This window comes from Moschus berezovskii, chromosome X, assembly GCF_049115385.1.
Source record: "Moschus berezovskii isolate FMDL1 chromosome X, NW_MosBer_1.0, whole genome shotgun sequence".
NCBI lineage: Eukaryota > Metazoa > Chordata > Mammalia > Artiodactyla > Moschidae > Moschus > Moschus berezovskii.
In genome coordinates, this window is record NC_142488.1 from 34,283,355 (window position 1) to 34,298,242 (window position 14,888).

The 14,888-nt window shown below is 36.2% G+C and overlaps 1 protein-coding gene across 1 annotated transcript in view; it reads left to right on the top strand.

Moving 5' to 3' along the window:
• CFAP47 (cilia and flagella associated protein 47) overlaps positions 1 to 14,888 on the top strand; it is a 509,689-nt gene that overhangs the window by 169,218 nt on the left and 325,583 nt on the right. Inside the window, exons 27-29 of the mRNA XM_088833637.1 lie at positions 1,007 to 1,107; positions 6,425 to 6,550; positions 8,154 to 8,382. Coding sequence (XP_088689763.1) covers positions 1,007 to 1,107; positions 6,425 to 6,550; positions 8,154 to 8,382 — 456 coding nt within the window. The remainder of the gene's footprint in view (positions 1 to 1,006; positions 1,108 to 6,424; positions 6,551 to 8,153; positions 8,383 to 14,888) is intronic.

A 14,888-nucleotide genomic window follows, 5' to 3' on the forward strand; every position in this document is an offset into this window, starting at 1 on the left:
TGAGATTTTATCATTTCGCCTTGGCCAGTGACCATAATAAGCTAGATAGAAGAGCTAGTTTGATAGCTGATTCAAGAGTAAAATTATCTTGATATGCTATAACACAGAACTGAAACCAATAAGGTGGTATTACAGTGATATAGATATAAAATATAGTATTTATATTAAAAAATCAGTTGCACAAGGATAGGGTTGTCACCTAAGTTAGGCCCAGTATCATCTAAGAGTGTTTTATGACTGGTGAAAATGACAATTTCACAATGCCTTCATAAAATAGAGTATGCAGATTGTGGAAGGTAATATTACTTTATACTGGTTGAACAGCTTTTACAATATTACTTTCAATTCTCAGACACATTTAAAGGATAAACACAAAACAAAAGAGTGTCTAAAGAAGTTGCGTGGTATGTGAAATATTTAAAGGCCTTGGAGTTGAAAGAACCCTTGAACGTTCTAAATGATTTTAATTTGGAAAAGAGAGCTTAGAGAAGATATAGTGAACTGTATTTAAATATTTGAAGGAATGTAATGGAGATTGTAGGTTGTAGATATAATTTTGTGTGGCCCTGAAATAGAATTTGTGAGGTTACATTTCTCTAGATATGAAATGGGTTGTTTCTGAGTCATGAGTGTCATGCTGGTCCTCTGAAGTTAGATACCATTTGTCACAGATTCTATGAAAGAAGGTGAGTGGATTAACTCTGAGGCTCCTTCAACTCTAAAATTTCCTGAATTACGCAGGTTTAATTACAAGCTGTGTTTTAGAGCACACTTGACGGTGAAATTTACCATCTCTGCTAAAAGCTTTAAAGGTAAATATTCTTACACCATTAAGCTAGATACAATAGGTAGTTAAGAAAACCAAAGTATTGATAGAAGGAAAGAAAAATGATAACTAATTCATGTCTTGATTATATAGACATCCAGTAGAGTTAAATTTTTTTTTCATTTTGTCTACTGCATCTGAAGATTTTAATTTACTGAAATGCGATATTTTCACTTTTAGGTTTTCACTTCCAGTTACCGCAACAGCAGAAAACTGCATGCTTACTATTTATTCATATATGGCAATTCATCTTGATGAGCAAAAAATTATTGTAAAAAATGGTAAGTTGTTATAAATTGGATTTTTCATTCCAATTGCATAATAGAATGACTATTATTTCTTTTTTTATTGAAGTATAGTTGATTTACAGTGTTGCTTGATTTACAGTGTTGTGCCAATATCTGCTGTATAGCAAAGTAACTCATACACATATATATATTTTTTATAATCTTTTCCACTCAGACACTCATGACTCAGGTTTATCAGAGGATATTGAATATAGTTCCATGTGCTTTACATTAGGACCTTGTTGTTTCTCCATTCTGAATGTAATAGTTTGCATTTACAACCTCAAAATCCCAGTTTGACCCTCTCCCTCCCTGCTTCCTCTCTGACAAATACAAGTCTGTTCTCCAGGTCTATGAATCCGTTTCTTTTTTATAGATATGTTCATTTGTGCCATATTTTAGGTTCCACATATAAGTGATATCATATGGTATTTGTCTTTCTCTGTCTCATTTATTTCACTTAGTATGATAATCTCTAGGTCCATCCATGTTGCTGGAAATGGTATTTCATTTTGATGGCTGAGCAGTATTCCATTATATATGTATATATATATGTGTGTGTGTGTGTATATTTATATATATGATGTATCTTCTTTATCCATTCATCTGTTGATGGACGTTTAGGTTTTTTCCAGGTCTTGGCTATTGTGAGTAATGCCGCTATGAACATAGGGGTGCATATATCTTTTTGAATTACAGTTTCATCTGGATATATGCCCAGAAGTGGGATTGCTAGATCATATGGTAATCCTATTTTAGATTTTTGAGGAACATCCACACTGTTTTCCATAGTGATTGTATCAATTTACACTCCTGACAGTGTAGAAGGTCTCTTTCTACACACCCTCTCCAGCATTTTCAACTGTTAAATTGAGAACAATGGATAGTGCGAACATTTTTTTCTGTGTAGATTGTTAAAGGCTTAAGCTTCAGCACTGAATTGCTAGTCTTTTCTGTGTTCAAGTTTTCTCATCTTCTCCACTTGCTTCAAATGTTTACCACTCCTGTGAAACCTATTCAATCCTGTTCTGCCTCATTCTCGGGGGACTGAGGCTTTTCAGAAGAACTGGAGACCATCTGGCAGGAACACACTGACTTTTCAAATTCCAAACATGCTTTATCCATCATCTCTTCCATCACAAAACCAAGGAAAGAAGACTCTTTCCTGCCTTAGGCTGTTCCTTTATCTTAATCTCATTGTCCAGGGACCTTACTTAATCAACTAACTTTGCTCACTCTTGCCCTTCAACTTCTGCTTCCCTCTCTTAGCTACTTTGGGTGAGTGTGCAGGATGACAATAGGGAGGAAAGAGGAGACTGTATCCCTTCATTGAACAGGCTTGTTCCCAAAGAGGAAAAAGAGTGAATTCAAGCTATGCTTGCCTATTTACCAATCCAATAAACCACTCTATTTTCCACAGACAGGAGGACAAATAGCAGAGGAAAGTAGGCAGTTAGATCCATTAAACTGTTGTCACTGCACTACTGAAGAGCAGTTTATACTGTTGACCCACCCCACTCCCCTCATCAAACTCTCTCTAGGCTTCCATATACCCTGGAGAGACCTGGGGTCTCTCCTTACTGCTCTGATTGTTCCTTCTCAGCACATATGTATTACAAATTTTGCACACATTTTCAGAATTTTAAAGATTTTTCTGACAAATTTTGATGTTATATTCTTCTAATATACTGGATGGATGGGGTGTGAGATATCAAATAAGACAATGTAATAGAAAGACCAGAGGATGAAAGGTTGCAGAACCTGGGTGGAAATTCTATTTTGTGTTCTCACCTCACCATTTTACCATATGCTTTTATCTTTAGTACCCAGATCCTTAGTTCAGTTCAGTTCAGTTCAATCGCTCAATCCTTAAACATCTATTATTAAACAAAATGTGCTTTATGGGGGAGTAGCATGATACTCGGAGAAGGCAATGGCAAGCCACTCCAGTACTCTTGCCTAGAAAATCCCATGGATGGAGGAGCCTGGTAGGCTGCAGTCCGTGGGGTCGCTAAGGGTCGAACACGACTGAGCGACTTCACTTTCACTTTTCACTTCAGCACATTGGAGAAGGAAATGGCAACCCACTCCAGTGTTCTTTCCTGGAGAATCCCAGGGATGGGGGAGCCTGGTGGGCTTCCGTCTATGGGGTCACACAGAGTCGGACACGACTGAAGTGACTTAGCAGCAGCAGCAGCATGATACTAGCGGTGAGTTTATAAAAAAAGACTTTTGTGAAGATTTCTAGACTATAAATAACTGGAATGTATTATTGTTGTCATTTTATTATTATTGGTATCATAACTTATTATTATTACTTTACCACTTTTTTGTATTTTTCATAATGCCCCCTCCCCAAATAATGAGGAATTACTGTACAAAATACTGCTATCTCTTTAGAAGGAAAAAAAATGGAGTGTTTGTATTTGTATGATAATTGTTTAAAATAATATATTCATTTGGGTAAACATTACTATAGAAAGATATCATGATTCGATGATAATGATAACCCTGTATACGAGATAGCAAAAGAGACACAGATGTATAGAACAGTCTTTTGGACTCTGTGGGAGAGGGCGAGGGTGGGATGATTTGGGAGAATGGCATTGAAACATGTATATTATCATATGTGAAATGAATCGCCAGTCCAGGTTCAATGCATGATACAGGATGCTTGGGGCTGGTGCACTGGGGTGAACCAGAGGGATGGGATGGGGAGGGAGGTGGGAGGGGGGTTCAAGATGGGCAACACATGTACACCCGGGGCAGATTCATGTCAATGTATGGCAAAACCAATACAATAATGTAAAGTAATTAACCTCCAATTAAAATAAATATTTTTTTAAAAAAAGAAAGATATAATGATTCTTAAATAATCTAAAATATCTTCAGAAATATGCATGCAGTAATTTATAACATATACTTAGTGACTTCCAGGCATATGATATTCTGTGCTGAGTGCCTTATATTTGTTATTTCATTTAGTCTTCCCAACAACCATGGTTCAGTACTCTTATTAATCTCACTTTGCTGATTAAGAAACTGAGTCATAGATGACCAAAATTTGAAAATGTTCATATCCAATAAATTTATTTTCTAAATGAGTCATAGGGAGGATGAGCACATTGCTCAGGGAATTCTAACCAAATTTATGAGACCTCAGAGCCTCCATATGTAGCTACTGTGCTCTAGAGAATGGTACGTTCAGTAAAGGTGAAATCTTAAAACATACCAAGTATATCCAAAAGTAAAGAAGTATGACTTATATGTAATAAAAATCATTAAGTTGTTATACTTAATATGCCAAATATAAAAGTATCATATGAATCACTGAGTTTAGTTGAAGTGTACAGATGTGGGTTTGTACCCCACTAGGAATGGCAAGCCACTCCAGTACTCTTGCCTAGAAAATCCCACGGATGGAGGAGCCTGGTGGGCTGCAGTCTGTGGGGTCGCTAAGGGTCGGACACGACTGAGCGACTTCACTTTCACTTTTCGCTTTCACACATTGGAGAAGGAAATGGCAACCCACTCCAGTGTTCTTGCCTGGAGAATCCCAGGGAAGGGGGAGCCTGGTGGGCTTCCGTCTATGGGGTCACACAGAGTCGGACACGACTAAAGTGACTTAGCAGCAGCAGCAGGAACTTTTTGTGGGGAAGGCAATGGCACCCCAGTCCAGTACTCTTGCCTGGAAAATCCCATGGACGGAGGAGCCTGGTGGACTGCAGTCCATGGGGTCGCTAAGAGTCGGACACGACTGAGCGACTTCACTTTCATTTTTCACTTTCACACATTGGAGAAGGAAATGGCAACCCACTCCAGTGTTCTTGCCTGGAGAATCCCAGGGCTGGAGGAGCCTGGTGGGCTGCCGTCTATGGGGTCCCACAGAGTCGGACACGACTGAAGCAACTTAACAGCAGCAGGAACTTTTTGTCATTTGATGTTGACTTGAAAAGGTACCGTCTACTTTGGCTACCTCATGTGACGAGTTGACTCACTGGAAAAGAGTCTGATCCTGGGAGGGAATGGGGGCAGGAGGAGACAGGGACGACAGAGAATGAGATGGCTGGATGGCATCACCGACTCGATGGACATGAGTTTGAGTGAACTCCAGGAGTTGGTGATGGACGGGGAGGCCTGGCGTGCTGTGATTCATGGGGTCGCAAAGAGTTGGACACGACTGAGCAACTGAACTGAACTGAATGCAGTATCATTCTGTCAAAAAGAATCATTCTGTCATTGAATTTCCTAAGGCTTCCTTCTCTGGAGTCTTCAGTGGCTTAGCATTGTGGATATGTGCATACCTACTGGGCAAAGGTTCTCTGGCAAATTCTGAATGGCTTTGTACTGAAAGGGTGGAAGAAACATTATATAGCAGATTATTTATATGTGTTGTTGCCTATAAAGTAAACCTCAAAGCAAACACATGAGTTCAGAGCCCTTGATTTCATTTTATGGATAAAAAACAGATGTTTCAGAGAACTTGTATAATGCACCCATGGTTTACTAGCTCGGGAGCTGTGGTGCCAAGCTTTCATGTTAGATCTTTTTAATTGCAGAGGCCATGCTTCTCTGATGGAATAACATTCTGAATATATGTGTTGTATTAAATAATGTATTGTTGTATAATATATATTGTATTCTTATATAATATACATACAAACATATATGTACATGCATATGTAGATAGATAAGTAGATATGTAGGCAGGTAGATATCGGGTGGTAGGTTATATCTGCTTCCTTTTCTTGTTCGGCATTGCCTGTGGTTGTTTGAATTGCCATGGTGGCCAAGTCTACTGTATGCGCAGCAGCTCTAACTGGAATAGAGATCAAATCTGTACAGAATGGAATCATAACCAAGCAATGCTTTCATTTCAGAAAATTAACTAGAAAGAAATTACTTTGTTAGTGACAGTCTTTTTATATATGATTTTGAGCACTATATATAATAATTCTAAAAATTTGGGTGTAGAAACATTTAAAAGACTATATATATTTGTTTATGCTAAAGTTGAACATTGTTCATTCTCCAATAACTTTGATATATCAAAATAATTGCCTTATTAATAAAGTTCATTCAGTTCAGTTCATATCACTCTTTATTTTCCTCTTATTTTACATCTTATTCATGAGTAATGGGAATTTAGATTTTTAATTTTGTATGTATGTGTGTATGTATATATATGTATATACATATTTACCATAATGTTTATATATATATATATAATTATGAAATTCAGGTTCAGTAATTTGATAGTGAATTCACAAATGCTTGTTTGACCTACTCTGATCCAACGTGTCATTTGTAGAAAAGGATGCCAGTTCTGTGAAGGCTGAAAGCAAGAGTCTGCTTGCCAATCGAGAAACTGTCTTAACTTCTACTGCTCCTAGTAAATGTAGTGATGCTGAGCCTGCAAAGAGAAGATTGTTTGTCGGTATGTGGCAAATACATAGTGTACCTCTCCAGCCCAATCCAAAACATTATCTGTTTAATATTATTTGATTCAAAACTTAGACTTTTTTCAAGTAATAAGAAATCCATGAAGAAAGCTGAATTTGTCACTAGTTTTGAGAGGGTCATCTGCTTTGAAGGGCTTCCCTGGTGGCCCAAACAGTAAAGAATCTTCCTGCAATGCAGGAAACCTAGGTTCGATGCCTGAGTTGGGAAGATCCTCTGGAGGAGGAAATGGCTACTCACTCCAGTATTCTTGCCAGGAGAATTCCATGGACAGAGGAGCCTGGCAGGCTACAGTTCATGGGATAGCAAAGAGTCAGACACAACTGAGCGACTAACACTTTCACTTTCTGCTTTGGGTGCTCTTTCCAATGATTTAGAGTAGAAATTCTCTGTTTTTGGCTCATGATATGCTTAATATCATAATATTTTTTTCTCTTAAGCCAAAAGCTATACCAAGCAGTTCCATTTATTAGATTGTTTGGTAGAAAAACCTAGGGTAGTAGTTTATATGATATGAAGCAGATGTTATAGTGGTATTTAACTAAAATGTTAAATATCTGGTAGAGCCCTTGTGAATTTGCTGAGATTCTCTGTACAGGTACCCTTTGTACATAATTCACAAACTGCTGAACTAGGGGGTTGTTTCCTAATTAGCTGGGTCCAGTGTTGCTTATCTTAGAAATAGATGTGTGTGCTAAGTCGCTTCAGTCATGTCTGACTGTTTTTGACCCTATGACTGTAGCCCACTAGACTCCTCTGTCTATGGGATTTTCCAGGCAAGAATACTGGAGTGGTTTGCCATGCCCTCCTTCAGGGGATCTTCCCGACCCAAGGATTGAACCCACAGCTCCTGTGGCTCCTGCATTGCAGGTAGGTTCTTTATCACTGAGCCACTCGGGAAGAACACATTGCACACAGATAAATGTGTGAACTTGATATTGTTATTTGCAATTGACTTTTCAAATATTCCTTTCTCTGGGTGCAGATAATATTGAAAATTTTCCCTTAGTTGAATGGACCAAGCCAAATTAAATATTGAGAGGTTTTGAAATGAGTGTGTGCTTGTACGATTACATTGGCAGATATTTTTGAAAAATAAAACACAATAAAATCATTTTATATTCTTGAAAATTTCTTTAGCTCAAACATGTTTTGTTTTATCGAAGTGCTTCACTTGGACAGAAAGTCATTTTGAATGCAAAACCAATTTTTTGTTTTTATAAGTTATTCAGCTAAGGTTTAATTCTGTCTAATAGTAAAACTGAAGACTTGTCTAAATGTTTTACATATGTAATATAAAATAAAAGGTTCCATTGTGGGGAATTTTTGATACACTGTTATGACATGAAGAAAATTTAATAGATTTCTTTATTGAAACATATCTTCTTAAAGTATTTCTGTTGGCCATTTGAAAATAATGTTTAATTTTAAGCTACAGTAAATTGATCAGAGTTTATTTGAGACCATAGAATAATTTGTAGAATGAGCTCCATTTGTCTAGATACAAATAGGACTAGCTAACAGATTATTTTACCTTATTGTCAAGTAATGTGTTTTTTATAAACAAATGTGAATTTTAGGAATGGAAATAATACCTGAAAGATTGAAGTCAAGAAAATGTGAAATGCCAAAGAAAGGCAACAGATCTATGAAAAAGGAGGCAAAAGACAAGGAATTCTTTTCTCCTAAAGGAGGAACAAGGTTATATGACTTCTTTCTGAAAACTGTAAATGCAGCTGAGACCTGGTTCAGTCTCTTCGGTTGGCCTGAAGGACCCCATTCTCTTCATATTCCAGAGACTGTAAGAAGGTAACAGCTATATGTTTCTTTTTTTTTTTTAATTGGAGGCTACTTACTTTACAATATTGTATTGGTTTTGTTATACATTGACATGAATCCACCCCAGGTGTACATGTGTTCCCCATCCCGAACCCCCCTCCCACCCCCCTCCCCATCCCATCCCTCTGGGTCATCCCAGTGCACCAGCCCCAAGCATCCTGTATCATGCATCCAACCTGGATTGGCGATTCGTTTCACATATGATAATATATATGTTTCAATGTCATTCTCCCAAATCATCCCACCCTCGCCCTCTCCCACAGAGTCCAAAAGACTGTTCTATACATCTGTGTCTCTTTTTGCTGTCTCGTATACAGGGTTGTCGTTACCATCTTTCTAGATTCCATATATATGTGTTAGTATACTGTATTGGTATTTTTATTTCTGGCTTACTTCACTCTGTATAATAGGCTTCAGTTTCATCCACCTCACTAGAACTGATTCAAATGTGTTCTTTTTAATGGCTGAGTAATACTCCATTGTGTATATGTCCCACAACTTTCTTATCCATTCGTCTGCAGATGGACATCTAGGTTGCTTCCATGTCTTGGCTATTATAAACAGTGCTGCGATGAACATTGGAGTACATGTGTCTCTTTCAATTCTGATTTCCTCTGTGTGTATGCCCAGGAGTGTGATTTCTGGGTTGTATGGCAGTTCTATTTCCAGTTTTTTAAGGAATCTCCACACTGTTTCTCTAACATTTCTCTATGTTTGCCTTGTATCATATAAATATCTATTTAACGTGATTGTTTGAAGTGAAACTCAATGTTAATTTATTATAAACTGATAAATTATGAGGAGACTATTAGAAAAGCCAAAGGATGCAAATAGAAATTTTGAGTATACATGTACTTTTTAATTTCTTCTAAACATCCAATGATTTGGGGCAAGCACTGAAAGTCTCTAAATCTCAGTTTCCTCATCTGTGAAATGAGAATGGATGATATGGGCAAGATATCCTTTTAAACTTGAAAAATTTAGAAACTGTATAAAACAGGATTATTTTATTTCTGTATAAATGAAATTCAGCTGTCTCTCAAGAGTATCATCAGGGTGATGGATAGTAAATAGTGTTAGTGAAGAGGGAAGACACGATTTCTTTGATACTATCTCCTGTTTGACAGTATCTTTACCTCTTTCATGTGTTGTTTTATTACTCAGAATGTTTAAAACAGTTAACTGTTTCAATGCCATTCTCCCAAATCCAGGTTCGACGCATGATACAGGATGCTTGGGGCTGGTACACAGGGATGACCCAGAGGGAGGATATGGGGAGGAGGGAGGTGGGAGGGGGGTTCAAGAAGGGGAACACATGTACACCCAGGGCGGATTCAGGTCAATGTATGGCAAAACCAACCAATATAATATTGTAATTAGCCTCCAATAAAAAAATAATTAAATAAAAAGAAAACAGCAATAATAATAAGAAAAAAAAAACCTGTTAACTGCATTGGTCATATCAAGTCACTTAATTATATTGTTAATTTTGACAGGAATTTAGGCTCCTCCATTGTTAATACTGGTGTAGTGGTTCTTAGAGTTTTCCTACCTCCTTTTTCATCACTGGGGTAACTTGCTGGCACCACAGGGGCAAGTACTAATCTATGTAACTAGATGGGCCTTATTAGAAGTTTTGCATCTATATATAGGCGTGAGCTTGATTACTCTAACTGTTTAGTTTTCTTATAAGATATCTTTTTGTTTTTTAATAAATATTATCAGCATCATAGATTGAATTACTAATTTATAGACTCAATCATAAATCATCTGACTCCAGGGGATTTTTTAGAGAAATTATTCCCTTATAATTTTTCAGTTTTCTGTTTTGTTGTTTTTTTCTACTGAAAAGTGTATCTAGTTTTAGTGTATTCTAATTATTTTTTTTTAATTTTCAGGGAATTCATTGAGCATTTACAATTCATTATGTAACACTTGTAACTAGTAGTAGTATGGTTTGTATGTTTAAGATCTCTATAATTTTAATTTTGTATTTTCTTGATTTAGATATTTTACTTTTATGTCTCATAATGAATAAGCTGTTAGATTGATTTATTCATCTCTGCATTTTCTAAATAATGCTGGTTGGTTTTCTTTGTGATTTACTTTTCCTTTAAACTTGAATGGTATGCTTAATTATTTTCAGGTCTATAAATTTATTTCTATTCCACAATGACTGCATCCCAGAATTTTTGCTATTAAGCATTCTCATTTTTGTTGTTGTTGATAGAGCTTATGATTTTAATTTTCAGTTTCTAATATTTTACTATAATATTGATTGCTAATTTGTTGTATGTTATTGCATTCATGTGTCATTATTTACTTACCGATTCTCACTAATTGTTGGGCATTTACTTCTGTTATTTTGTTAGGTATTTTCTTAAAAACAATGCCAAGATTGAATGTGTCTGTTTATAGATGGTAGCAAACATTTCTAGATGTTATATAGGAAGGTTCTCAGAGGTGGGATCACTTGATCAAATAATATAAGGTTTAAAAAGCTCTTACATTTTTGGATGATTTCCTAATAACTGTTCTGTTTTTTATCCCTACTCGTGACTTTGTGGGTCTCCTTGTTTCCTGATGGAACTGAGAACTTTGATTTTTTTGATAAATGAGAAATAGCTCTTGCATACAACCTGGGCAAAGGCAGTTCTAGAGGAGTAGGAGGGCCTCTAGCCCTGGGAAAGAAGCTATTCACAACCAAAAGACTTTGAATTGTGACATTGTCCAAGTAACAGTGTTCAGTTCAGTTCAGTAACGGTGTTATTGAGTGGTAATTCTTTGTTTGGAATTTGGATCATGGACTCTCAGGCTAAGAAGATACTTTTTCAAGGTCATATAATGTTGTGAATAGTTGAGCCCCTCCTCCTGCATTATCCCATACAGCTAGAATCATTCAGTATTTCTGATGAGAAGTCTGATGTCATATTTTGTGAGTGTATATGTTCAATCGCTCAGTCATGTCCGACTCTTTACGCTCCCATCTTTGCGCCCCCATGGATTGCAGCACACCAGGCTTCCCTGTCCTTTACCATCTCCTGGAGCTTGCTCAAACTCATATCCATTGAGTCAGTGATGCCACCCAACCATCCCATTCTCTGTTGTCCCCTTTTCTTCCTGCCTTCAATCTTTCCCAGCATCAGGGTCTTTTCTAATGAGTTGGCTGTTCGCATCAGGTGGCCAATGGTCTCCATTATTTCTGCTAATCTCCTATTCTGCAAGTTATTGAAATAAAATCTGAGTGTGGGAACATTTTATATCACTCAATTTACTTGGCTTTCAGTAGGCCCTCTCACTTGGAAAACTCATTTTTAACTGTTTTTCTCTGCCTTATTTTCTGCTATTTCCTTCCCTTTGTTGTCTCTATTTTCTCCATTCTCTCTTTCTTAATCTCCTCTTAGAATGATGGTGAACTTCCATGACCAATTCAAATATGCAACTGTAATGTACATTTATGGTGCATTGCCAGTGGAATGTCTTTGTTTATATTTAGTAATACTTTGTGCCTTAAATTCTAAGTTGTATTGTATTAATATAGGCATTTTACTTCTGGTTAATATTTACATAACATTTTGAATCTTTAAATAGATCTTTATTTCTTAGGATCTTGGTTATGTCTCTTTGTATACCCTATATTTAGCTTGTTTCATATTCTTTTCCTTTAATTCAAGTTTATGGTTTATATAAATTTCATGCAAATACTATGAATTTAAATTTAGATCTGTGATGTTTTTAAGTTCTTCTGTTTTTCTCTCTACCCTCTCTCTCCTTTTTTGCCTTCTTTTGGATTGATTAAATGTTCTCTTCTTATTTCATGATTTATCCTCTACAAGCCTAGAAGTACACTTCTATAATTCTTTTAATGATTACACATTATGGCGTACATATAAGTTATTGAAGTCTTATCATAATTAATAATTTTATTATCTTCCCTGATGTTACAGGAAATTATATGTTGACTTTATTTTCTTCCTTCCAACATACACTGTTGTTGTATAATTATACATTTTAAATATATATGTGTGTATATATATATATGTAAAATATCTGGAGTGTATGTATACCCCAGATATTGATGCTGTTATTATTTAATCAGTCAACATTTGTTCATATGTTTACTGATTTAATTTTTCTTCATTCTTTTTATATCTTTAATTTCTCACACAAGATGATTTTCTTCCTCTCAAATAATTATCTTTAGATCTTTGCATTAAAGTCATTTGGTAACAAATTCTGTATTTTGTTTTTGAAAATAGCTGTATTTTTTCACCTTTATTCTAATTGTATAATTTGTTTGGTATAGGATTTAAAGTTGGCAACTATTTTCTTTAAGCTTATTTAAAATATGTTATTTTCTTCTGTATTCTGTTTTTGTTAAGTCATCTGAAATTTTTATTTTACTGCTTTGAAGATATCTTCTTTTTGTGGGTAAGAGGAGCACTTTTAAGAGTTTCTTTTTATATTTGGTTTCAACAGCTTTACTCTGAAGCACCTAGGTAAGTTTTCTTTGTAGTTATTCTTATTGGGATTCATAGTGATTCTTTCATCTGTAGTTTGATTTTTTTTTATTGTCAATTTTGAAAATTCTCACTCTGTATCCTTTCAAGTTATGTGACTGCTGAATTCTCTTGGGCTCCTCTTCTTTGCTCAATCTCCTATATTTCCCATCCTTCTGTTGTTCTGTATTGCAGTATGGTACTTTCCTATGGCCTGTATTTCAGTTCATTAGTTTGCTTTTCACTTGACTTAACCTGCTGTTAAACTCATCCATTGCTCTCTTAATTTTACTTACTGGATTTGCTTATCTGTAAATTTTCCATTTAGTCATTTTTAAATATAATTTATAGTTCAGTGACAAGATTCTCAATTTTAAACATAGTACATGCACTGAATTTAAAATCTGTGTCTTACAACTATTATAAATGGGGCCTCTGTGTGCCCACTTATTATTTATTATTTCTTTCCATTTGTACTCATTGTTTTTCCCTCTTTTTTTATTTGTTCATTGATTTGTTTTAATTCTATTTTAGTCTATCATTTTATCTTTTTCATAATTTTTTCATAGAAATATTTTAATGCCTATGATGGTGCTAATTTTCTCCATAAAGTATTTGATTTGTTGGTGATTTCAGGATATACTAGGTTTATTATGTACCTTACTTTTCAGAAGGTTGAGGAGAGAAAGGTCAAATAACTTTCATAAAGTCACAGAATAAGTGTCAGAGCAAGGCTTTGAGGGACGATACTGAAACCCTTAAAACTTGTAGTTTCTTTTGAATTTGCTGTATAGCCCTACTAGCTACTAAACTAGAGAACTGATATTCAAAACGGCCCCTTGGGGACTTTTTTATTTGTCAGTCTAAGCTAGTGATTCATTTGTGATTCTCATTGCTAGCAACCAAATACACAGAATAGTGTTAGATATTTCGTAAACCGTAGGTAGCAAGAATTGGTTGGATTTTTTTTTTTACTCCATTTGAAAATTAACATACATCACAACTTGGTATGTGAGGTATCAGGAAATAGAGATTGTATTATCTTACATCAGTTCAGTTCAGTCACTCAGTCGTGTCCGACTCTCCACGACCCCATGAATCACAGCACGCCAGGCCTCCCTGTCCATCACCAACTCCCGGAGTTCACTCAAACCCATGTCCACAGAGTCGGTGATGCCATCCAGCCATCTCATTCTCCGTCGTCCCCTTCTCCTCCCGCCCCGAACCTTTCCCAGCATCAGAGTCTTTTCCAGTGAGTCAACCCATCGCATGAGGTGGCCAAAGTATTGCAGTTTCAGCTTTAGCATCAGTCCCTCCAATGAACACCCAGGATTGATCTCCTTTAGAATGGACTGGTTGGATCTCCTTGCAGTATAAGGGACTCTCAAGAGTCTTCTCCAACACCACAGTTCAAAAGCATCTTACATAAAGAGCAGAAAAATCACAACTTGGTATGGGAGGTATCACGAAATAAGAGATTGTATCATCTTACTTAAAGAACAGAAAAATATATGGAAACAATAGCTCTCTGGACTTTATCTTTAAGATAAGGATCCCCACTCATGTGGCCAGTGTGCAAGATGTGCCCTTATAAGTATTAAAGTATCAATATTGAGCAAATGTATGTAAATGTGCCTTTGTGTGTGTGTGTATATATATGTGTATGTGTGTGTGCCTGTGTGTTTGATGAATGTTTGAAATGTCTTATAAATTATTATAGGCATTATTGTCTCCAGTTTATACTGTACAAAATTAAGTTGAAAGTGAAAGTCGCTCAGTTGTGTCCAATTCTTTGTGACCCCATGGACTGTGTCCATGGAATTCTCCAGGCCAAAATACTAGAGTGGTAGCTTTTCCCCTCTCCAGGGGATCTTTCCAACCCAGGGATCAAACCCAGGTCTCCCTCATTGCAGGTGGATTCTTTCTCAGCTGAGCCACAAGGGAAGCCCAAGAATACTGGAGTGGGTAGCCTATCCC